General features: G+C 36.5%; 1 protein-coding gene across 2 annotated transcripts in view; it reads left to right on the forward strand.

The window, feature by feature from the left end:
• Positions 1–23,526, forward strand: part of CROCC2 (ciliary rootlet coiled-coil, rootletin family member 2) — a 93,753-nt gene that overhangs the window by 386 nt on the left and 69,841 nt on the right. Inside the window, exons 2-7 of one of the 2 annotated variants that reach the window (XM_034439503.3) lie at positions 6,706–6,856; positions 8,478–8,623; positions 11,046–11,204; positions 14,629–14,712; positions 16,884–16,990; positions 20,439–20,577. In XM_034439503.3, the coding sequence (XP_034295394.2) occupies positions 6,706–6,856; positions 8,478–8,623; positions 11,046–11,204; positions 14,629–14,712; positions 16,884–16,990; positions 20,439–20,577 (786 nt within the window). Of the gene's footprint in view, positions 1–6,705; positions 6,857–7,957; positions 8,092–8,477; positions 8,624–11,045; positions 11,205–14,628; positions 14,713–16,883; positions 16,991–20,438; positions 20,578–23,526 lie in introns of those variants that run through there. The other variant, XM_034439505.3, reaches the window with a different exon arrangement.

Raw genomic sequence — 23,526 nt, forward strand, 5'->3', positions numbered from 1 at the left:
CATCTTGGGTAGTGAAATAAGGAGGGTGGGAGCGTTAGTGTGCTCCCTTGCAGATTTTTTTTTTTCTGTACAAAATACAGCTGATGGAATACTGATTTTGCTTTTTAAAAAAAGACTAATAACTTTAACTGATTTTATTCTATGGGTTTTCAATTTAAGTGGTCCCTGGATGCAAATGCCAGTGTAATAATTAGAATATTGACCTAGGAGTCAATAATTCCAAATTCTACTCTCTCATGGCTCACAGTTTATTGGAGTGTAATGAGCTACAATATCTTTTACCCCAAAAGGGGTTGGGAGAGAATTTAAGTGAAGAACCATATACTGTACATACTAAGATCTAGGGCTTAGAAAAGAGAAATAGATTGTGGTTTCTTAAATAGTTTCAAATTAAATGGAGAAGCTCTATGAACAAGATTAATTTCTCATGCTTTTTCTACATGGAACATTTATAAGAAAAGTTTGATGTCGTGGCCAAATTAAATTGGAATGCAGGAAAGTTGTGTCAAGTATTACAATAGATAGTTTATAGAAACCATGAGGCCATACTTAGTAAAGATTCTGCAGGTCAGTAAATAGAGAGTGGTTTAGTTATTTGTAGTATATTGTAAACAAAGTTATTGTAGTTTCTCACTCGATTTATGGAAACAGGGCAAAGGTTTTAGATTAGTAGGCTTTATAAACCCGTGCAATTTTATTTATTCAATAAAGCATGATTAAGTAAATTAACCATAGGTTAATGTTTTAGGTGAACACATTGTTATGCCTACTATTATTATCCAGAGCAGCCATTTAATACAATGTTATTTCTCTTCAGACTCTTTGTAATATAAAGAGCACTGACATTTATTGCAAAGTCATAAGTTTTGCCAAAAGTTGCATGCCCTGATATTTTAAAATATAATCAATAACACCAGTAACAATTAGTATTTCTTTTTTCTTACGTGGAGTAAAGTTGCCTTGGATCTTATGGAGTTGTCAACATTTTAAATACGCTAGAGGGCAGTAAGATTTAAGAATTGAGATTAAGAACAAAAGAGTAGGGAGTGCAAGAAAATTGCTTTCCAAGTAACCAAACAATTAATAGCATTCTTTTATGCAAGTTTACTCAGGAAGCACATTGTGCTTAATGGGACTCAATCCCAAATATGTATAGAAACTATTGCAGCTCTGGAGTGCAATTTCATAGTGCTTTAAACTTTGCAATGGTTTTTACTGAACTTAACTAGACTTCTCAGTGAACATCCATAGAATTCAGATGCATACAATTCAAACTTCTCATTCACTGGGTACAGTTCCATTGGGAATATAAAACTAGATAACCACAGAAGAAACTAAATCCTCTCCTAGAATAATTTTCAAAACAAATAATAACCCTGGAAGTTACCTTCTAATTTTAGCAGTATTTAAAAATTGTTTAGAAAGGCAGTTTTGGATTCTTCCCACATATTCCACTTTAAATAAGTGCAAATAAGTTGCAAGCCTCTCTCTATATATATTGTTCAGAATAAACATATATAGGCTAGATCTGCTTAAACATTATTCAGACTCCACCATTATATTGTATAAACTCAGGAACTGCTAATAAAGCCAGCATTTTCAATAGAAATAACATAAGCAACCTTTAGCTCAGTGATGGCCAACCTTTTCCAGACCGAGTTCCCAAAGCGCACATTCACGTGCGAATGCACATGCCCCCGAATCCCAAAATGCAATGTGTGCACGACCCCCGTGCATGTCCCTGTCCTGCGCATGTGCATGCACCCCCCACACGCCCCCATGCATGCACATATGCCCCCTGTACACACCTGCCCCCACACATGCGCACACGCCCCCTGCACACTCCCCGCCCCCCCACACATGCGTGGCAGAGACCCAAACACCAGCTGGCCGGTGGGAGGTGAACGTGCATGCGCGGCGGAGCTGAACTGGGACGACTGCTCGCATGCCCACAGAGAGGGCGCTGTGTGCCACTTCTGGCATGCATGCCATAGGTTCGCCATCACAGCTTTAGCTAATTGTGAAGGACTCCAAAGGAACCCATTCATAAATACAGTACTTAAATTAGATTGCTCTTAGAAAAAGGGGACAAGAAATCTTTGAAATGTAATTGAGCATTCTGCTGTACATGTAGTACAGGTAGTCCTCGACTTACAACAGTTCACTTAGTGACTGTTCAAAGTTACAACGGCATTGAAAATGTGATTTATGACAATTTTTCACACTTAATGACCATTGCTGCATCTCCGTGATTTACATTCAGATGCTTGACAACTGACTTACATTTATGACAGTTGTAGTGTCCCGGGTCACTGATCCCCTTTTGCAACCTTCTGGCAAGCAAAGTCTGGGAAATCAGATTGACTTAACAAATGGGGCAAGAAAAGTCATAAAATGGGCAAAACTCACTTAACAAATTTCTCACTTAGCAACATAAATTTGGGGCTCAATTGTGGTTGTAAGTTGAGGACAACCTGTACAACTCTTTAACATAACAGCCAGTTTATTATTTCTATCCAAAAAGGTACTTTCAAGAGTAGAGTATAAAACCTTTTGTGCTGTAACTGGTTTTTCCTATCTGAAATGTAATACATTTGATATTAATGATGTGATCACAGTTATTATTAATCTATATTGATCGTAGAAAATAAAATGTCAGCTTTCCAGTGTGCTAATCTACAAACTACCAAATAGCATTCTAGCTATTTAGCATGTTGTATGAACCTAAGTAAGAAATAGTTCACTTATTGTTCAGTGTAACTAACAGAATAGGCTAATTATATAAACTATGACTAAGTGAACAATTGGTAAGTATGTCATGGGAACATCACCTCAAAGTTACACAAGGTTTATATTTGTGTGATACTTATTGGTGGATACACTTTCTTTCACTTTTTGTGAATGGACAGTGTTGGCTGTTACTTCAACCCGATTGATTTTTTTCCATAGCTGCCCCATTTGTGCCAGCCTCTCCCACTGCAAAGAGAGCAGTTCTCTCCATGGTCCCTTTTCAGAGGCTCTGTGGTACAGCTGTAACTCATTACCAAGCTAATTTTTTTTTAATCCGTGCCTTTGCTGATAGGCAGCTTGACTGTTACAGTCATACAACTGGCATTTTTGCAACTCTCACATTTTTTATATTCAAGCACAGCATCTGTTATGTTAAAAGGCAGAAAGGCTAAAATGATTTAGAATAAACGGTACAATTTGCTAAAGGGAGATGATTCCCTTACAAAACTATGTATTCCTCAGGGTTCTTTTTCCTGCAAGTTTTACAACTTTAGCTATCATGTGTATTATGTTGTTAGTGCAATGTTTCTCAATCTCAGCAACTTTAACATGTATGGATTTCGACTCCCAGAATTCCCCAGGTCCACACATCTTAAAGTTGCTGAGACTGAAAAATGCTGGTGTATTGTAGTATTTAATTAGATCATAACCTTTGGGTTGTTTCTTTACAATTATGTTTCTTTTACTCATATTTGAAATACTTATATTTACTCATATTAAGAGATCAAATAAGATGTTCAATCTGTCCCCATCCCATACCAAGAATGACACCTAGAAAATATACATTGATTTTACAGATGGGTAAATAATTACAGTTCTTTTTCATGATAGGACAATAAGTAGATAATACATCTATGACAACACATATGCATGCAAACACAATGAGTACATTCCTAATACAACAGGCTTCTAAGTTTCTCAGGGATAGTATTATGTCGACCTATTGAGACAAATGAAATCTCCAAAATATAGCAGAGATCAGACCTGGATAACAAACTACACCTAGTTTGAGTCCAAATTTGCAATTACAGCAAAATAAACAATATTGACAGAGAATTCTAGGATCTAGGGATGTCTGAGTAAGAAATCAATGAACTGTTGATTTTGCATATATCAAATCCTTCTCTTTAGCCTCTAAACACAAAACACAACCATTTTTCCCCCCTGTTCCAATTTGTTAATAAATTACCCCAGGCATTCAGTAATTGTAAGAGTAGAATAATGGCTATGTTTGTATGCTAGTTAGCAGAAGGAGATGCATTTCTTACCTTTGTCAGATGATGATTTCTAACTTGTGCTTGGGATTCAATGTATTAAACTACATTCAGTGAACATCTGGTTTGCTATATTATTTCTTTCACACTACATACAGAAAGGCTTCCCTAACATTTCTCTTCTGATTTTTAGATTCTCCCTTTTTAAAAATCTTTTATACTATCTACATCTCAGTGTGTACCCTTTTACACTTTACACGTTTTGAGCTTTTTACTTTATTTTACTTCCTAATAACTGTACTCCAATCCCTTAGGCTGGCCTATGATAATAAAGACCCAGCTTGATTTGTTACCTTTATCACTTTAAGGGAGGTATTAGAAATCCAAGAAACGGAGAGATCATTAGAGACAAAATTCAGAATTACATAAGCACATAAAGCTCATTGCCAACAGCCTCTTGACTTTTTTTTTTAATTTCCAGAAGAGACTTTTAAATACAGAAGTGGTTCAGTAGGTCTGTGTTTTATTTATTTATGTATTTTTAAACTTCAAAGGCAGCAGAAATTACAATAGTGCCCAAAATATTCTTGCCCTATAAACCAGGGGTGGGTTCTACTTACCTTTACTACCGGTTTGTAGCGGGGCCGTGCATGCACGCTCTTCTGCACAAGTGCAGAAGCGTTTTGATGACGTCGGGGTCGGTGGGCAGAGCCTCCCCTCAGTTTTACTACTGGTTCTATAGAACCGGTGCGAACCGGGGGCAATCCACCACTGCTATAAACACAGTAGAGCTGCATCAATGAAGTATCATTGGTACAGCATCATTTCATAGACAGACACCTGGATACCTTTGTCAACAAAGTGAGAAATGTTTCTATTCACTGTAATCTTCTTAAATACCAAATCTCATCTTACTTCACAAGAGAGTCATAAATTGCTAGCATCTCTTGGGATAAATTAAACTCTTCTTCTATACTTGTCCAGAACTTTAAAGGCATAACGCACCAGGGAATAATATATTTCAAATAGCAACAATATTGCTATTTGACCAGAAAATACACTCTCTGAAATTTTACAGATAAAAATAAAGTCTAGAGCATCATTTTCAGTAGTGATATGTTGATATAATTTCCTGACGGAATACAACAGAGAGAAGAATCCCAAATGCCAGGAACATTATTTCATTAGAGTCCAACATGTTATAGAAATAAATTCCTTTTCAAAAATAAAACAAAAAAAAGCACAAAAGAAAACATTAGTATATAAAACACTTACAATATGCGTACAATAATATACTAGACAATATATACCCTAACTGATTCAGTTTATGTGTAAAATAAGATGGCCTCATGTTTTAATATAAATGAATATATTTCTTTAAAAACAGTGTGCTTATATGTATTTATTTAGCTTAATTACCACAGATAAGAATGTTGCTATAATAAATACCAAGTGAATATCAACAAGGAACATGAACATTCTTCAGTATATTACATGTGTTTTGGCATAGATAAAAAGTTAAAAAATAAAAGATTCCTATAAAGCCAAAACAAAGTACAGTAATTATTTTACTTTGTAAAAATTTATAAATTGGTCAACTGGCATAGTGTGTAAAGCTAAATGAGTTGAAAACAACTCTTATGATTTATACTACAAAAAATTGTGGACTGAAGGGACAAAATATTTAAAGGAAAAGGCGACTTTAAAATCAGAGGTAGATTCTAATGTCTTCATCTGGTCCCTTAGATTATTCTGTGGTAAAATCCATTTGCTTTTTTTTTTTTTTTTTTTTTAGTAAACAGTCTTTTTTCCTTCAAAAATGTTTTAGAGGCAAAGTACAAATCTGTAATATTTTGTCTAGAAATATTTCTCTAAAAGGAACTTAGAGAAATATTTCTCTAAATATTTCTCTGGTAGTTTGGCACTACCAAAAGGTTCTTTTGTACTGATCATTAAAAGTTTAATAGTTACTATTAAATAGGTACTATATGGCATACACAACACTAGGAGATAACTGTAAGGAAGTCATTTGCCCTTTGTGCTTTCTCGTTTTTTTAAAAAATAATAATCTGACTTTTGTCAGGTATCTCATCTAATTACTTACTAGTCCTGACTCCACAAAACACCCCTAACTATGGCATGAGCATGCCCTACTAACCTTTTGTATATGACATATTCATGAGGCTTCCCTTTCTCTCATCCATTGCTGTAGCAAAGTCTTTACACATTCCAAGTTCAAAGTAATATTTTTACTGTGGTTAAGATTAGGGTGCTTCATCAACATGATGATAAAGGGCTGGGATCCGAATGCCCAGATCTTATACAATGTCTAAACTCATTCTTTTCAATGATTTTAGACAAGCTGAATGCATACTAAACAGAGGGTAAAGCTGAGCTATGATGTTGGGTCTACTCCCAGGCTTGCAAAGTTCCCCAGCCTCACCTTTTGCTAGCCATATATTAAAGGTTGCTGACTGGGGAGAGTAGGACTATGCAACTAAATTGCCATGAATCTTGGAGGTCAGATTGTGTAGCACTCCAGCAACCATAGATACCTATATATAGAGAGAGACCTTCATGCCTGTATATATCTTCACTCATAGTTATGGAGGAATGTTTCCAAGTAATCCATCTTCCATCAATGGCTGACTAAAATCCAACATGTTTTTTAGCCTGGCTTTGATGTTTGAGTGTGTTTCAGACCCTAGAAGATACAGTGCTGCATCCCAGAGCAAGCAGAGATGACAAAGCATTGACTGTGCGAGGGGAAGGAGAAAAGTCTGCACCTGTAACGATCCCAGCCAGAATTCGACAGATTATCACAGAAAGCTTATCTGATCCATCATCCTCAGGTATTGCCTTAAATTGGGCATCCCTTTAGCAGATAATGTGTGTGGATTCAAGTGCAAGGAAATGGCGGGGAGACTGAAATTCATAAATTGATACTAGGAGTGGATTGACTTCCTAACCGGATGTTTTCTGGATGTGATGTTCCAGTATCTCCCAGAATTTCCTTCACAATGTGAATATGAAAAGAGAGCTAGTCATCTATTCTTTCCAATAAAATATTTAATTTCCTCTGGTTCCCTGGCAGAGTATCAATTAGGTCAGGGGTGGGCAAATGTGGCTCTTTTACAACCTGTGGACTTCAACTCCCAGAATTCCTGAGCCAGCTTGGCTGTCTCAGGAATTCTGGGAGTTGAAGTCCACAGGTTATAAAAGAGCCACATTTGCCCACCTCGAATTAGGTGGCTGTTGACTTGGAAAAGTGATTGGATCCATTTCTGTGCTGTCATTCCCAATCACTCCCTAAATGAGCATAAGCCATTTCTATAATAGCCCACAATAATTCTGATTGCACCAAGAGATGAGTAGCAGTCTCTCCAATTTATTTTATTGGTTCGATTTTATATGCCGCCCTTCTCCGGAGACTCAGGGCGGCTTACAATGCATTAAGCAATAGCCTTTATACTTTTGTATATACCTGCTTAGTAGGGCTTTTGGCCCCCCCAAGCGTTGTTCTTTTTTTATGCAAAGTCAGCTTATTGCCCCCACAATCCGGGTCTTCATTTTACCTACCTCGAAAGGATGGAAGGCTGAGTCAACCTTGAGCCTGGTGAGATTTGAACTTGCAGTAATTGCAGGCAGCTGGTGCTAGTTAACAGCACTTTAATCTGCTGTGCCACCAAGGACCAACAAGGAAGTGTAGAAATTGGCCAACATTACATCTCAGTCCTATTGTGGAAAGGACAAAACACATGTTGATGCTCAGTATCCATCACATATTTTATAGTCATTAGCAAAATAGTTTTAGTGCACAACTACTTCTCATTTATTTTTTTTACAGGAAAGCTAAAGGAGTTGTGATAAGAGGTTCTATGAAACTGGAAACAGCAAACTCTTTCAGGGGCTCTTTCAAGAAGAATGTGTATTCAAAAGCAAGTCTTCATATACCATAGACCTGGAGGCTGGGTTAATTTTTTTTTCCAGGCTTAGTTTTTCTTAGGTCCTCAATTTTGCAAATTTCAGAAACTATGTGAAAATGTCTATGGACATTTAACATCATTTCATGTGCATTTCTCTGTAGGTATGCATTCTTGTGAACATCTTTTCTACTATATTCATTTTCAAACTATTCTATATTCAAATTGTTCTATAAATTGAGGTTGCTTTGATTTAGTCTGTCTAATCAAGTTCTGATGCAACCGATTTATCATCCATTTCTATTTATGTCAAATATTTGCTTAATCCAAAATGCCATCATATTCTTTTTGATGTTAAGTACTGGTGTTCAAATCTATATACTATTGGCATTATGTTGCTAAGAGAATTATCCATGTTCCTGCTTCCTAAAAACAAGAGTATGTGGTGTTTGTGTATTTGCCTAAAGCTACACCTCCAGCTAAAATAATTGCATTGATTTCAAGCCACTAGTTGATTGACTTGCCATAATCTATTGATTAATGTTTCCAGATTTATCAAAAACAGACCTTCCAGCCAATATGCAAGAAGAAAACCGCTTATTGCAGAAGGAACTTTCTCGTCTCGAAGACCTGTTGGCACACACTCGTGCAGAGAAGGATGAACTGGCTAGCAAATATCAAGCTATTAGTGAAAGAGTAAGAATTAGATATGTAACTTAATAAACTAATTTTTGAATAAAGGTCTATTGATAGAAGTGGGAACCTACATTCGACTAATCATAAGTGTTTACTGGTTGTGAACATATTTCATGTATAACACAAGAGAGGGAGGGAAAGATACAAATGAAGAAGTAGGTACAAAATATATATTGTGTATATATATATTGTGTATGTATGTGTCAGTAGAAATTTCTGCATTTCAACATTTATTTAAAGGAGACAGTAATATAAACTCTGCCATGCCTGGTGGATTGATATGACTGCTAAATGAAAGTCTCATGGGTGGGGGAGCTATAGTATTAAATGTGGTTAGTAATTTAAATAGTATTTTAGTTTTTAAGAAATCAGATTGCTCCAAATTATAGTCTGTGATGATAGTGTCCATTTAATAACTAATTTAGATAGTTTGAAAGAGGAGGTTACAGTATATAAAGTAGGTTTGCCATATTCAGAACATATAAAATGGTGCAGGACAAGAATTTAATTCAAGTTTTGTTTTAACAACCAGATGAATTATAGTAAACACAAGAATATTAAAGAACATCTTTCTTTAAATTAATTTAGAGAAAAAAATAAACTGCTAATAAACTAGCATAGCAGCATAAAGTCCTGAGAATACTTTTTACATTTGCATTTATTCTTTGTTTTTGCTAACAGATTAACTCTGAATTTTTAAGCATTTGCATTAATTGATATAATGGATGTGGCATATATTTATACAATTCTAAAACCATGTTTTCATTTGAATAATATCTTTGGCAGAGCTTCTCCATTTCCATGAATAAATGTGTGCTTATGAGATACAGTGTCTTTAAGAGAAGCTAACTTTTTAAAAAAATTTGTTTTGATCTTTTGAGATGGCATATGAAAAATTCTGTTTGAGTGAATTTCCCATACTGGATAAGCCAAGCAAATTATTTTCAAGAAAAAAGTACATCTGTCCTTAAGTGGGCATAACATAAATAATTGTGGCATGATTGCAGAAATGAACAATTTATTTTCTTTCAAAAGTGTTTCATGTACTAGTAGCCCCTAAAATAGAGAGAGATAGCCTTTATTGTCATTTACCTGTATACACGACGGCACACATTAACATGAAATTCCAATGCCTCCTCTTCCACCGAACAATGCCACCATCCCAAGGATAACCAGAATAATATAATAATGGCAGCAGCACAAAAAATGCCGAGATATACAAAATGACATTATATTAATCACAGTCCATTTTGAATACATAGCGAGAAAAGGAGTCTTGAGAGTTAACAAGTTGACACTATATGGAACAAAGCTATTGCAGAATCTAGTTGCTTCAGATACCACAAAGTCTCCGCCCAGAAGGCAACTATGAAAATCAGTCATGGAGAAGATGTGTAAAGTCCCTGACAATACTACAGACTCTGGTCAAGCAGCGCTTATATGCTATGTCCTGGATAAAAGGAAGTGAACTTCCAATATTTTTTTCTGCTGTCCTTACCACCCTCTGCACAGCATTCCTGACCGAAGCAGTAATACTTCTGAACCAAAGAGATTCAACAGGATACTTTCAATCATCCCTCTATAGAAAGTAGTAAGGCTAGGGGAAAGAAGATGTGCTCTTTTCATGTTATGCAGAAAATACAGTTGCTGCTGTGCCTACTTCACCAGGGTTTCACTATTGAGTAACCAAGCTAACTTACTCATTAGCTGGACTCTCAGAAACTTATACTACTAACCACCTCCATAGTTGAATCATTAATACACAGAGGTATATGTCTTCACCTGCCTTTCCTGAAATCGACAATGATCTTTTTTGATTTTCCACCGTTTAGAACCGAGCTGTTTTTTCACCAAACCCTCTGCCTCCTCTGTGTAAGCACCATGGTTGTCATCCCAAATGAGCCCCATCACTGTTGTATCATCCGCATACTAGAATGGCAAAGTAGCCTTCTTTACATCCAACCAGCCGTGTAGCATTCTACTGTAATGGTAACCCTTTGACGGGAACAACTGAGACTCACATTCTGCAGTGTAAATGTAGAGAGTCAATACTGTGCAAATATATCCCATTGACAGCCCCCTAGGTATGCAAAGGTAGATGAGATGTTAGTTCCATTTTTATATGCTGCTGCTTCTAACTATGCAACTGCACCTGGGCATGGTATATGGAGTGATTGAACATGATACTTTTCAAAGAAAATTTATTTTAGCAAAATCTTTGAAAATTCTTTGAAAGTCCTCCTGGAAACAGACCTGTAATTTATTGTCAAGAAAAGTGGTAAACCATTTTTTTTCACTCATGAAACTGGATCCTGACATATTGTATTTACATAACTTTTAAGAAATCAGCCCCTTTTTTTGCTATTCTGCACCCAGAACCTTGTTTTGCCAATTGGATTACGGCAGGTATTTATCTCTGTAGCTGCAGCAAGCACAACGAGCAGAGGATGAAGGAAGCACAGCATTCCTGCAGATGAGACAGCAGTTTAAATCGGATGAAAAAGCACATAAGCGTAAGATGCAAGCTTTCCAGGATGGGCAACAGCATCAGGCTCAGCTAGTACAGAAGATGCAAAACAAGGTGAGTGATACTACTTCTGCCAGTTGTGCCTGTGACAGGTTCCTTTTGATGGAGCTTATAAGGATTGAATTTATTGGGGCTTTGTGCTGTAGTTCTTCATTAATTTGGAAAATTCTCTGTTGAACATTCAGAATACAGACTCTTAGCAGGTCTGGCTTCCTTCCGTTGCAGTGCCTGCTAGCATAGGAGCAACATTTGACCTGCTGCTATTTTTCTCTCTAGCTCAGTTTATCATTGAGTAGGACAGGCAAGTCATCTGGATTACTCTTCATGAAACTATATTCAATTTTGCAAGCCATCAGAAACCTTAATACAAGAGAGATGAATCTGAATCTAGGATGAGTGATGGATTCAATAAAGGCAAATGTATTGAAAGTTAATCTAAAGGAGAACTTAGTCTAATTTGCATAAGGTTTTCCTTCTACAACAAGAGTTTCAAACAGCGCTCTGCGGGCCGGATGCATCATGCGCTGGCCATGCCCACACCCAGTTTAGCAAAGGGGAAAAACGTCATGATACATTACGTGATGACGCGAGTTTGACACCCCTGTTCTACAAGATCAGAATTGGAGGTGCTTCCTGATCTTTGCTTATGAATGTTCAGGTTTTATTTATTTATTTATTCAGCATATGGCATCAGAGGTCATGCAATCACTGATATACAAATTTAATGTAAATAAAGTATCAGCAAATATACTCTGTGTGTGTATGTGTGTGTGTATCATAAAATCACCATAACATGAAGCCATAGAATTGCAATGGAATAGATGTTATAATTTAATATCTAAGGAACAAGTCGTAACAAGTTAGGAATTTTCTCATGAAATATAATAATAGTTAATAAATAATAATATAGTGTTTCTTATTAGTTATTAACGAATGAGCTAATAATAATTAACTTATTAAGCTGATGTGCCCTGTTATATTTACATTTATTATATTTATTTCTGGAGAATGGGTTCATTGTTTTGCAAGTACATCTTCTGCCTCTTAAACCTGTCCCTTCTCTGAAATTAGAGGATTCTGTTAAAAATCCTGCCAGGTTGCTGGAAATGCCTGATAGAGCTCCTGTACTTTCCAGACTTAAGTTTTTGAACTGCCCTATCATTGGTTCCACTCCCTGATTACAGAAAAAACACAAAATATTTACTGCTTTATTACTTTTTAGAAGCTTAAATTCAGTGCTTAAACTAAATTTAATTTAATTTAATTTTAATTTTAATAAAAATAAAAAATATTTTAATAGCGATGATAAAAATTAGTTCTCATTATGAATTGTTTTAATCAGCCTTCCTCATGTTGGTGTAGGAGAAGGAAAGGCAGAGCTTGGGGACAGAGTCAAGAGAGGAATTTGTCTGGAGTCATTAAGTTCCTACAAGTGGTCTAAGTCCAGCCTCTCTTGAATTCAGTTAACTCTTATCTAGCACCAATTTAGTGCTGACCTTTAGTTGACTAGATTCTTGTGTATAGACATACAGTAAACAATAAATAAGCTTAACTGAAACTTAACACATTGTCCTGATTCCTTGCGCCTGACAGTCCCCTTCAGAATTTGAAGTACTCTTTAACCTATAAACTATGCCAGTGGTTCTCAACCTGTGGTCCGAGGACCACTGGGGGGGGGGGCGCAATGTCATCACGGGTTCCGCAAAGACTTGAAGAAATGTTATGATTTAAATCTTTAGTTAAGTCTTGGGGAGTCCATGGCCGTGGTCCATGGCCACAAAAGGTATTTAAAGGGGGTCCGTGGTGAAGAAAAGATTGAAAACCCCTGAACTTGCTATTTCAGATATTATGATAATGGAAATGCAGTATGTTTTATGGACACCAAATTGGGGAAGGATGATTTAAATAAATAATTTGCCAAATGAATCATGCAATCTAGATAGATGTGCAAATAGTAGCTTTCAATATGGGTGATTTTTAAGATGTATACAATAGCTACTATGAGTGGAAAAACATATTTTCTATCTAAAAAGCTCTTTGTAGGCTTTCAGAGAAGAATTAAAGAAACAAGGTACCAGCATTGGCCAGTTATAGTACCAGGCCAGCCCATTAAACAAAAAAATCAGTTTGGGCTTTATTTGGAAGCAGTTTCCATAGGAATTTACAGGGTTCACACAACGTGCTAAAATAAATCAAAAATAAAAACCAAAAACCCCACCCCGCATCATGACTTAGCAGAGTATTTAGTCAGTCTGAATGCTAACTAGATGTTTGGATCTTATGAAAGCCTTCCTTTCATCTTTGAAAAATTTTCTGGAGGAACAAAGAAACAGCCTTCCTAAGCTAATGTTCTTCAGTTGTGTTCAATCAATTCCCATATGCACAAGACATTTGTCCAAAATCTGTACCCCATAGGATATAGAGTGAGGAAAGATCTTTGAAAAGGACTAGTTTCTAATATTTAGAGGGTCATATTGCTGAAAGTGAAAGTTCTTCCCTATTGCATCTTCTGTTTAATATCCACACTTGTGGATTTTTCTCCCTCCTAAATCTTTACTTTTTAAAATCTGTGCTACACAGCCAAAAAGTGTTTTTCTTTTTGACATTTTTAAAGGCTTCCCTCTCATAACATATTCCTTGTCTTCTCCCACTTTAGTTTTGTCAGATTTCTGCTTTTCTTCTTACTTTTAATTTGACCCGGTTCTTATCACAATCTACATTTTATATATTGGTCTTCTCCATCTTCTCCACTCCCCACAAAAACCTACAATGTCTCAAATAAATGATTTAGTAGCAATCCAGGGAAGTTTTCATATAAAGATGAATATATTGTCTCTTAAACTGCCTGAGAAATTAGGGCTGGGCTAACAGATCTGATTTCAAGTCTTGCTGCTGGCCAAGAATGGTGGAGCCAGAATGAAAAAAATATACACTGGATTTGATTGCATTTAAAATGTAAAATTAATTGCAAATTGCAATTAAAATATATTTATTCCAGTGGTGAAATCCAAATTTTTTTACTAGTGGTTCTGTGGGCGTGGCTTGGTGGGCGTGGCCTGGTAGGTGTGGCTTGGTGGGCATGGCAGGGGAAGGATTCTGCAAAATCCCCATTCCCTCCCCACTCCTGGAGGAAGGATATTGCAAAATCTCCATTCCCACCCTACTCTGGGGCCAGCCAGAGGTGATATTTGCCGGTTCTCCGAACTACTCAAAATTTCCACTACCGGTTCTCCAGAACCTGTAAGAACCTGCTGGATTTAACCCCTGATTCATTCCCTATGTATTTCATAATATGCTTTAAAATTATAATTTTTGAAAAGGTCTGGCTTGACTTGGAATCCCAAGATGCACAACCCTGATCTCCTGGATCAAACTTCTACTTCTTTTATTTTAGTTAAATCATCTTCCCTGAACTCTGTTCTTTCTTTTTCTCTTGAATATTCCGATTACCTAAATCTCTTTCTCCATCATGGTATAGGTACTGCAATATAAGAAAAGATGTGGAGAACTGGAACAGGAGTTACTGGAGAAAACCTCTGAGTCTGAGCATCAGAAACAGATGGTCTGTATTTTATGTGAGGGTTTTTCCCCCCATTAATGATAAAGCATATGGCAAGGGTCCCTAATCCTGGTTCGCGGTCCATTGGGAACCGGGCTATGCAAGCAATGGGCAGGCAGGCAAAGCTCCATTTGCACAAGCAGCAGGCACATATATGAAACCATTCCCTCTCCTCCCCTACCACCGCTGCTGCTGATTCACAGAGCCACAAAGGTTAGGGACAGTGGTGGGATTCAAATTTTTTTACTACCTGTTCTGTGGGTGTGACTTGGTGGGTGTGGCATGGCTTGGTGGGCGTGGCAAGGGAAAGATACTGTAAAATCTCCATTCCCTCCCCACTCCAGGGGAAGGTTACTGCAAAATCCCCATTTCCTCCTGATCAGCTGGGACTCAGGAGGCAAAGAATAGATGGGGGCGGGGCCAGTGAGAAGTGGTATTTACCGGTTCTCCAAACTACTCAAAATTTCTGCTACCAGTTCTCCAAAACTGGTCAGAACCTGCTGAATACCATCTCTGGTTAGGGACCACTGGCATAGGGCACTTAGACTCTTAACTTTGTGCATAACCCTGTTCTACAATGCCATGGTCAATTCAATGGAGTGAATGTTGGAAATTGGCCTAGCCAGCCAAAAATCATATATGGTATACATATTTGTTGTATAATTCATATCATTTCAAGATTCCCACAGGTTTCATCAATGTCCAGTCATTTCTTCCAGTTAGTGTATAGTTTTGTTAAAAAAAGCTAGCTGAATTCTTTATTATGAGGCAAATCTTTTACTCAGCCAGCAGCAATGATAATTTAAGGCTAAACCAGTTAAGCAAGAAAAAATAAATTTTCTATGCATGTAGGTGGTACCCCACAGAAGTTCTCTGGGTGGCTCTCATTACAGTTACAATACGAGGTATATAAAATAAACTGCTAAAACTTTTTAAAAGTTCAGCACAAATTATAGGCTAAAAATCATATTCTTTTAAAAGACAAAGTGTATGGAAGGTTGCACTGTGACCCTGTGTTGTTAGACATTGGAATACTTGTGAAGGTTTCTAAGCAGCTGACATTTGCCAAAAAACATTAATATCTGTAGAAAAAGGCATTGCAGCAGCCAGCAGACAGGCAGAGATTTCACAGAACTCTCAAGTATTCAGTTTTCTACATTTATAGGCTTGGATGTTAATGCAGCAATTAATTAATAAATAAAAACCTTGTGAAGTCCAAACCTGTATTTGTAGTACTCTGCAGACAGTTATCCTAGCAAATCTATATGATATATAGCAGGCACCTGAAAATAACAGCCAAATTAATCTTAGTACTCCAAGTCCTTATTGTTCATCCTAGAGGCGCTATCTCAGGTGGTGTATAATAGCTTCCCAACCTGGGTGTTCTATCTATCTTGGATTTCAAGTTCTAGAAATTTTAGCATTTGCCATGATATATTCTCCATGTATCTGGAAGTCATCCAGGTTGGAGACAGTTTTTAAAAAAAATTCAGTTAAACAAGTTATAGTGTTTCTGAAACACTGCAAAACTTTACAGAACCTGAACAAAGAAGCATATGGAATTAATAAGCAAGGATGTTTTTACCCCTGTTAAGGCTTCTTTGGTGCTCTGGAAAAATGTATACCTGATTGAGGCCTTTTTTTGAGTATATTATTATAGTCATAGTTATAAAATTGCCCAAACATCAATGGGGAGTTGAGCAGATTAAAGGAAAAATCTTAAAACTGAAAAAAAAAAAAAAGACAAAAACAAGATCAAAACATACTGAAAGAGGAAAACAAAAGAGAAGTAAAAGCAAATGTTATGGAAGTGAGAAAGTTTGTTCAGAAATCTGTCTCTTTGTGGAACTTCTAACTAAGGTAGCCATTGGAGAATTGTATCAGTGAGGTGACATACAGAGTTATGCAAATTGAAGGCTTTTCCTTGACTTCTGCAAATTCAACTAAGAACACATTTCATTTCTAGAAATTGCCAGTTGATGGCATTTTATAACATACCTTTCCTCTCAATTCTTGAAGCTCAAATCTGTAAAGAAAAGTCTCATGATTTTAAGTAAGCAAATTGTATGGTGTATATGATACACGCAATTGCATACATATCCTAAATCTGCTAATAATCTTTCTGTACCTTAATTACTATTATAGTTCAGTCTGACATCTTTTCTTCTTCCTAGCTACAGACAAGATTAGACTCAACAGAATTACGTTTACGACGCGTTGAACATGACCATAATACAGAGTTGGAGAACACTCTCATCCACCTAGAAAAAGAGCAGCAGAGGTAACATTGGTATTTTTCAGGGATGAATAGCTTATTTTATTTGGAAGATCCAATTCAGGGAAGGATAATTAGTTGCATTAAACTGAAATGTATAACTATTGGCCACTGAAATTTTATGGAAAGTTAGCAATATCCTTTCTGTGACATATTATTACAACTACAAGCAAGGCTTTAACCTCTGATTTAAATTTGAGAGATCTAGGTTCCATTTCTTGTACTTTAAGCTTTCTTACTGCTGATCACATGTAATCCTCAGCTTTCCATAGCTCTCCTGAATGGAACTACACATCATAATTAGGAAGATTCTGTCTCAAGTTAAGAACTTTACCTCTTCCTCTTCAAATCAATGCAGGTCATACCTTGATCAGAAATCCCATTCCAGGAATTTTAGGATTCAAGATGTTATGTTGGGTTTCTGTGGATTTTCTATCACCACCAGGAGAATAGGTTCTACAAAAAACATGCCCATTAACTGGTTTTTGCAACAAGCTAGCTGGGGCTATGAAAATAAGGGGGTGGGGGCTGCGGTACAGGTTCAGAAAGCATTTGGAGGACCCCTGGTAATGATCCATCCAAAAAGTGGGGGCAGTTTTCTACCAGCAGCAGATTACCATGCTTAGAATGATGGTTTATAATTCAAGGGCTTTGATACTTGCAGGGGGAAAAAGCAGCTTCTAAAATTGAGATCCCATTTGGCCTTAGAATACTCCTCTTCATATTTTTCAATCAAATATAACCTGAAAAATCAAACATAAACTTACACTCTAGGGAGTTACCAAATATGGAAGAGTACACAGAATAATATATAAGCAGAAATGAGACCCAAAGAGCATTGATATTACTGCAAAAGGGAAAGAATTAACAGAAACTCATGTAAAATAAATGAAGTGGTTGTCAGTAGTATCAATCTAGGCAACTAATGAGAATATATGGGATTATATGAACATGATAGAGGGATTTGTCTGTTTTAGAAGAAAACATTAGAGACACTAAAATTACCTCAGAGTGAGAATCTTGCTATTTGCTATATAATTGAATTGTTAAGTGCCCAGGAAATTTTTTTAAAAATCTCATGAAGTTCAGAAGTTATTTCATCAATGGAACATAGATAAAATTGTTAAAATACAAATAATCATACAAGTGATCATCTGGTAATACTCGCTAAATATAAAGCATTGGTATAGAAGTAACTGTGCAGACAGATAGGTCTTCTAGGTAGGAATGAAAAAAGTACTGAAGCTGATATAGGATTGCCTCAATTAGCCTTAAACACATTGTGTTCACACACATTATTGTGTGAAGAAATAGGAAAGTCTACAGGAGAAAGTTGCCAAGGGAGCTGAACAAGAAGAGAGGACAAAGGCATTTATTTATTTATTTCATTTGTTTACCATCAATCTCTATTTGAAGCAAAATTAATAACCAGAAAAGTATTGGATGTAATTATTTTTTTAGATAATCACGTGAAGATCACGTGAAGTGTTAATACCACTTTATAATGCCTTGGTAAGACCACACTTGGAATGCTGCATTCAGTTTTGGTCACCACAATGTAAAAAAGATGTGGAGACTCTACAAAGAGTGCAGAGAAGAGCAACAAAGATGATTAGGGGCCTGGAGGTTAAAACATATGAAGAACAGTTGCAGGAACTGGGTATGTCTAGTTTAATGAAAAGAAGGACTAGGGGAGACATGAGAGCAGTGTTCTGATATCTCAGGGGCTGCCACAAAGATGAGGGAGTCAAGCTATTCTCCAAAGCACCTGAGGGTGGGACAAGAAGCAATGGGTGGAAACTAATCAAGGAGAGAAGCAACTTAGAACTAAGGAGAAATTTCCTGACAGTTAGAACAATTAATCGGTGGAACAACTTGCCTCCAGAAGTTGTGAATGCTCCAACACTGTTTTTAAGAAGAAGTTTTTAAGAAGATATTGGTTAACCATTTGTCTGAAGTGGTGTAGGGTTTCCTGCCTAAGCAGAGGTTTGGACGAGAAGACCTCCAAGGTCCCTTCCAACTCTGTAATTCTATATTTATGCATTTTCAGCATTTATTTATGATATTTATATATCTCCAATGTTTACAAGCCTGCAGTAATTATGAGGAATTGTGTGATCAGCTGTGAAAGATGAACATGTCAATATCTGAGTTGTTGCTGGTTGCAAGGATTGTATCCTAAGAGCTGTTCTTGCTTAAGCAGCTGAATAACAGTTTATGACTCACAGCAATTCTGGGATGTTTGTATTCCTACTTGCAATGTGTGCAAGCTTCTAGTGGGTTTGAGGAAATTGTCAAAGGAATAGAGCAGTAAATAGCCACACTACATTTAACTTAGTGGAGGTCATTACATGTGTTAGTGAATATAATGATGTTCAACATGAAAGATGATGCATAGAAATGAGTCAAGGAAAATTGTACAATATCCTACTTTAAGAATTCAGTTTTATTTCTCCTGAGAGAAGTAAAAAATTATCAGCACAAACAATGGTGGATCTACAGCAGGCCTGAAAAGGAAAATAATATTCTTTATAGAAGGCAGTCTAGCAAAGAAGCAAGTCCAGGGTTTCAGTCAGAAGCAAGAGACATACATGCTATACTGTTGGAATTGAGCAACTACTATGAGACATTTGGAACAGAAAAATCTACAAAGCCTTCAGAAGAAACAGAGGATTTAGGATTTCTTCATATGGACTAGCAAAAATGAGTTTGATCCAACTTTGAGTTGTTTGATCGACTTACAATAGTTCAATGCACTGAAAAAAGTGACTTATGATCATTTTTCACACTTATGGCCATTGCAGCATCCCCATGGTAATATGATCAAAATTTGGATGCTTGGCAACTAGTTCACATTTATGACAATTGCAGTGTCCTGGGGTCATGTGAGCATCTTTTGTGCTCTTCTGATAAGCAAAGTCAATGAGGAAGCCAGATTCACTTAACAACCATGTTACTAACTTAACAACTGCAGTGATTCAGTTAACAACTGCATCAAGAAAGGACGTAAAATGGGACAAAATTCATTTAACAAATATCTTACTTAGCAACATAAATTTATTTATTTATTTGTTTATTTATTTATTTATTGGTTCGATTTATATGCCGCCCTTCTCTGGAGACTCAGGGCGGCTTACAATGGGTTAAGCAATAGCCTTCATACTTTTGTATATACCTGCTGCTTTCACCCCCCCCCCCCCCAGGCGGTGTTCTTTTTTATACAAAGTCAGCTTATTGCCCCCACAAACCGGGTCCTCATTTTACCGACCTCGAAAGGATGGAAGGTTGAGTCAACCTTGAGCCCGGTGAGATTTGAATTTGCAGTAATTGCAGGCAGCTGGTGTTTCTTACCAGTGCTTTAGTCTGCTGCGTGACCAAATTCTGGGCTCAATTGTGGTTGTACTTTGAGGATTACCTATAGTACTATTGTGCCCTTTGTTTTGTTTTCCTGTAGAAGTGCTACCCTTTCCCAGATGAACACTCTACTTCAGGAACAGCTGGAAGAGGTGAAATGCTCAAAACAGAGACTAGCTGGGGAGCTAGAGAGGAATGCTACTGATATGCACAGGCTGAGAAGTGGACTAGAACAGAAGGTATCTCTTTGGTACAAGGCAGGAAGTATTACTTGATTTTTTTTTTGAATGTCTTACTACACTAGGATTAGAGATTAATTAGTTCCATATTACATTATTATAATGCACAGGGGTAATATGTTTATATTTTTCTTTGTGCATTTATTTATTTGGTGATTTTAATCAGTTTAATATTCAAGCTGGGCCAACTGTTTATAAATTCATTTAGTCCCAGGATTCACTCTCCACTTTACTTATCTTACTGTTGCTGTTGAAAAAAAAAAAAACCTAGGCAAGAGGCATATGGAGTTAATTAAACTCAGCCTTTCTGATACCACTACACCCAGGATACAGTTTTCAATTATAGAAGAATATTAACTATAATATTTATCCAGTTCCATTGCTTTGGGAAATGCTGCAGCCTGTATACACTCTTCTCTAGTAATCTCACAGTGCTAATTGAAGCCTTCTGCACTATGTGCAAAGTAAGCTTTGGAGGTGGGAGTGATTTGGAAGGGCTTAAACAGAGGATTACAAGCATGTTTTTTCCCAATCTAATTCCAATCTGGATTAGGAATTCCACTTTGTTTCAGCTTTAACATGAATTGCATGACTATTAGTAGCATAATTATAATCATACCTGATTTTGTCCTCACTATTATTTTGTAGGAAGGATTGACTTTTCCCTTTTCATGTGTCTCTCTCTTTTTTCAGTGAAATTTTGGAATGATTATAGTTTCCATTTAGCATGTAACGCAAATCCATTTTATATTTAGTTAAGTTCACTCAATATAGACCTTTTGTTTAGAAAAATGTGGAATAGGCTTTAGTCCAACAAATAACTGACTCATCTCTCAGAACGGTCAAATGAATTCACAAATTTATTGGAAATATTGTATAATATGTGAATTTGGTGAATTCAACAAGTTCATGAATTTCAATAGGTTATTCCAAATCAGTAATTTTACTATGGATTTGTTTTTATATGTATACAGTTTTGTTCAACTGTTTAGTGCAATGTTGCACTCATAGTTTTTATAGATTTATGCAACAAAAGCATATATTTCTGAAAAATAAGAAGGCAAAGATAGAGAATGCATATAAAGGGAGAAGACAACTACTTCCACTGATTTAAAAGAAACTACTATTATTTATGTTTGACAAATTAGGCCATAAGCAGAGAAAAGATGTGGACAGTTGTTATTTCTTCAATGAAAAATGCTTTCCTACTTTTTGCAGTATGTTGCCTACAAGTTCTTTGTCTCGGGGGTGAAATGCTCCCGGTTCGGACCGGATCACCCGATCCGGTAGCGATGGAGGCAGGTGGTTCGGAGAACCGGTAGCAAAAATCCCTGCCCCCCCCCCCCATACCCAGCTGAGCTGCACAATCATCAGAGGCTTTTTTTTTTACTTTTAAAAACATTTTTTCTACAACCTCTTCGGCCGAAAAAATGCTTTTAAAAGTTAAAAAAAGAAAAGCCTCTGATGATTGCATGGCTCAGCTGGGATTGTTAAAGGCTTTTAAAAGAAAAAAAACCCTTTTTTTCTTTTAAATGCCTCTGACAATCCGAGCTGAGTTGCCTGATTGGCAGAGACTTTTTTTCTTTTAAATGCCTCTGACGATCAGGCAACTCATCTTGGATCGTCAGAGGCATTTAAAAGAAAAAAAGGGTTTTTTTCTTTTAAATGCCTCTGATGATCCCAGCTGAGTTGCCTGATCGGCAGAGGCTTTTTTTCTTTTAAATGCCTCTGACGATCCAAGCTGAGTTGCCTGATCGTCAGAGGCATTTAAAAGAAAAAAAAAGCCTCTGACAATCAGGCAACTCAGCTGGGATCGTCAGAGCCTTTTGAAAGCATTTTTTACAACCGAAGAGGTTGTAGAAAAAATGGTTTTAAAAGTAAAAAAAAAACAAAATTGACCATGCCCACCCAGTCACATGACACCCCCCACCAAGCCACGCCCACAGAACCGGTAGTAACAAATTTTAGATCTTACCACTGCTTTGTCTACTGTAAAGAAACTCTGTAATAAAATACTCAGCTTTATTACCACTTTTTTGTTGGAACAACATGTCTATTATTGTTTATATAAGAGTTGTATTATTAGAGTTATATTTTTGTCTCTCTGATTATTTGGCATTGGTTCATAGATTTTAGAAGTATCATATCACAATATAATTTTTCTATGTGTACATTTTTGGAGAATAAGATTCCTCTTTCCTTTTCCTGCACTAACTAGGTTGATGATAGATTTGGGAGTTTTAGTATATTCTACCCAAATCTGAGTTTTACCTTTCTGGACAATAATCTTGGTGATTTTGATTCCGTGTTAATTTCTGACATTATTTGGAATAATTTAAGCCAGTTGCTTAACAGCTGTGGTGATTCACTTAACAACTATGACAAGATAGGTCATAAATGGGGCAAAGCTCACTTAACAAATGTCTCATTTAACAACAGTTAAATTTTGGACTCAATTGAGGTTGTAAGTTGAGGACTACCTGTAATTTATTAGAAACAAAATGTTATTTATCACTTAGAAGTAATGTATTTTTTTCTTATATTTTTATTCATTATTTATATCTTTTTCACGTATACTCTTTCAAGATATTAAATATAATTAATGACAAGAAACCAAGTAATGCATTTTTGATCCTGCTGTTTTCCAAAGTTCATAATATAGGTAGTCCATGACTTATAATGTTCATTTAGTGATCATTCAAATTTACAATGGCACTGAAAATAGTGACTTATGGCTGTTTTCACACTTATGACCAGTGGTGGGATTCAGCCAGTTCACACCACTTCAGGAGAACCGGTTGTTAACTTTCTGAGCAGTCTGGCAAACTGGTTGTTGGAGGAAATCATTAGGGCAGAGAACCAGTTGTTAAATTACTTGAATCCCACCACTGCTTATGACCGTTGCAGCATCTCCATGGTCACATGATTTACATTCAGATACTTAACAAT

Source organism: Pantherophis guttatus, chromosome 6 (assembly GCF_059756535.1).
Source record: "Pantherophis guttatus breed Tessera chromosome 6, ASM5975653v1, whole genome shotgun sequence".
Taxonomy (NCBI): domain Eukaryota; kingdom Metazoa; phylum Chordata; class Lepidosauria; order Squamata; family Colubridae; genus Pantherophis; species Pantherophis guttatus.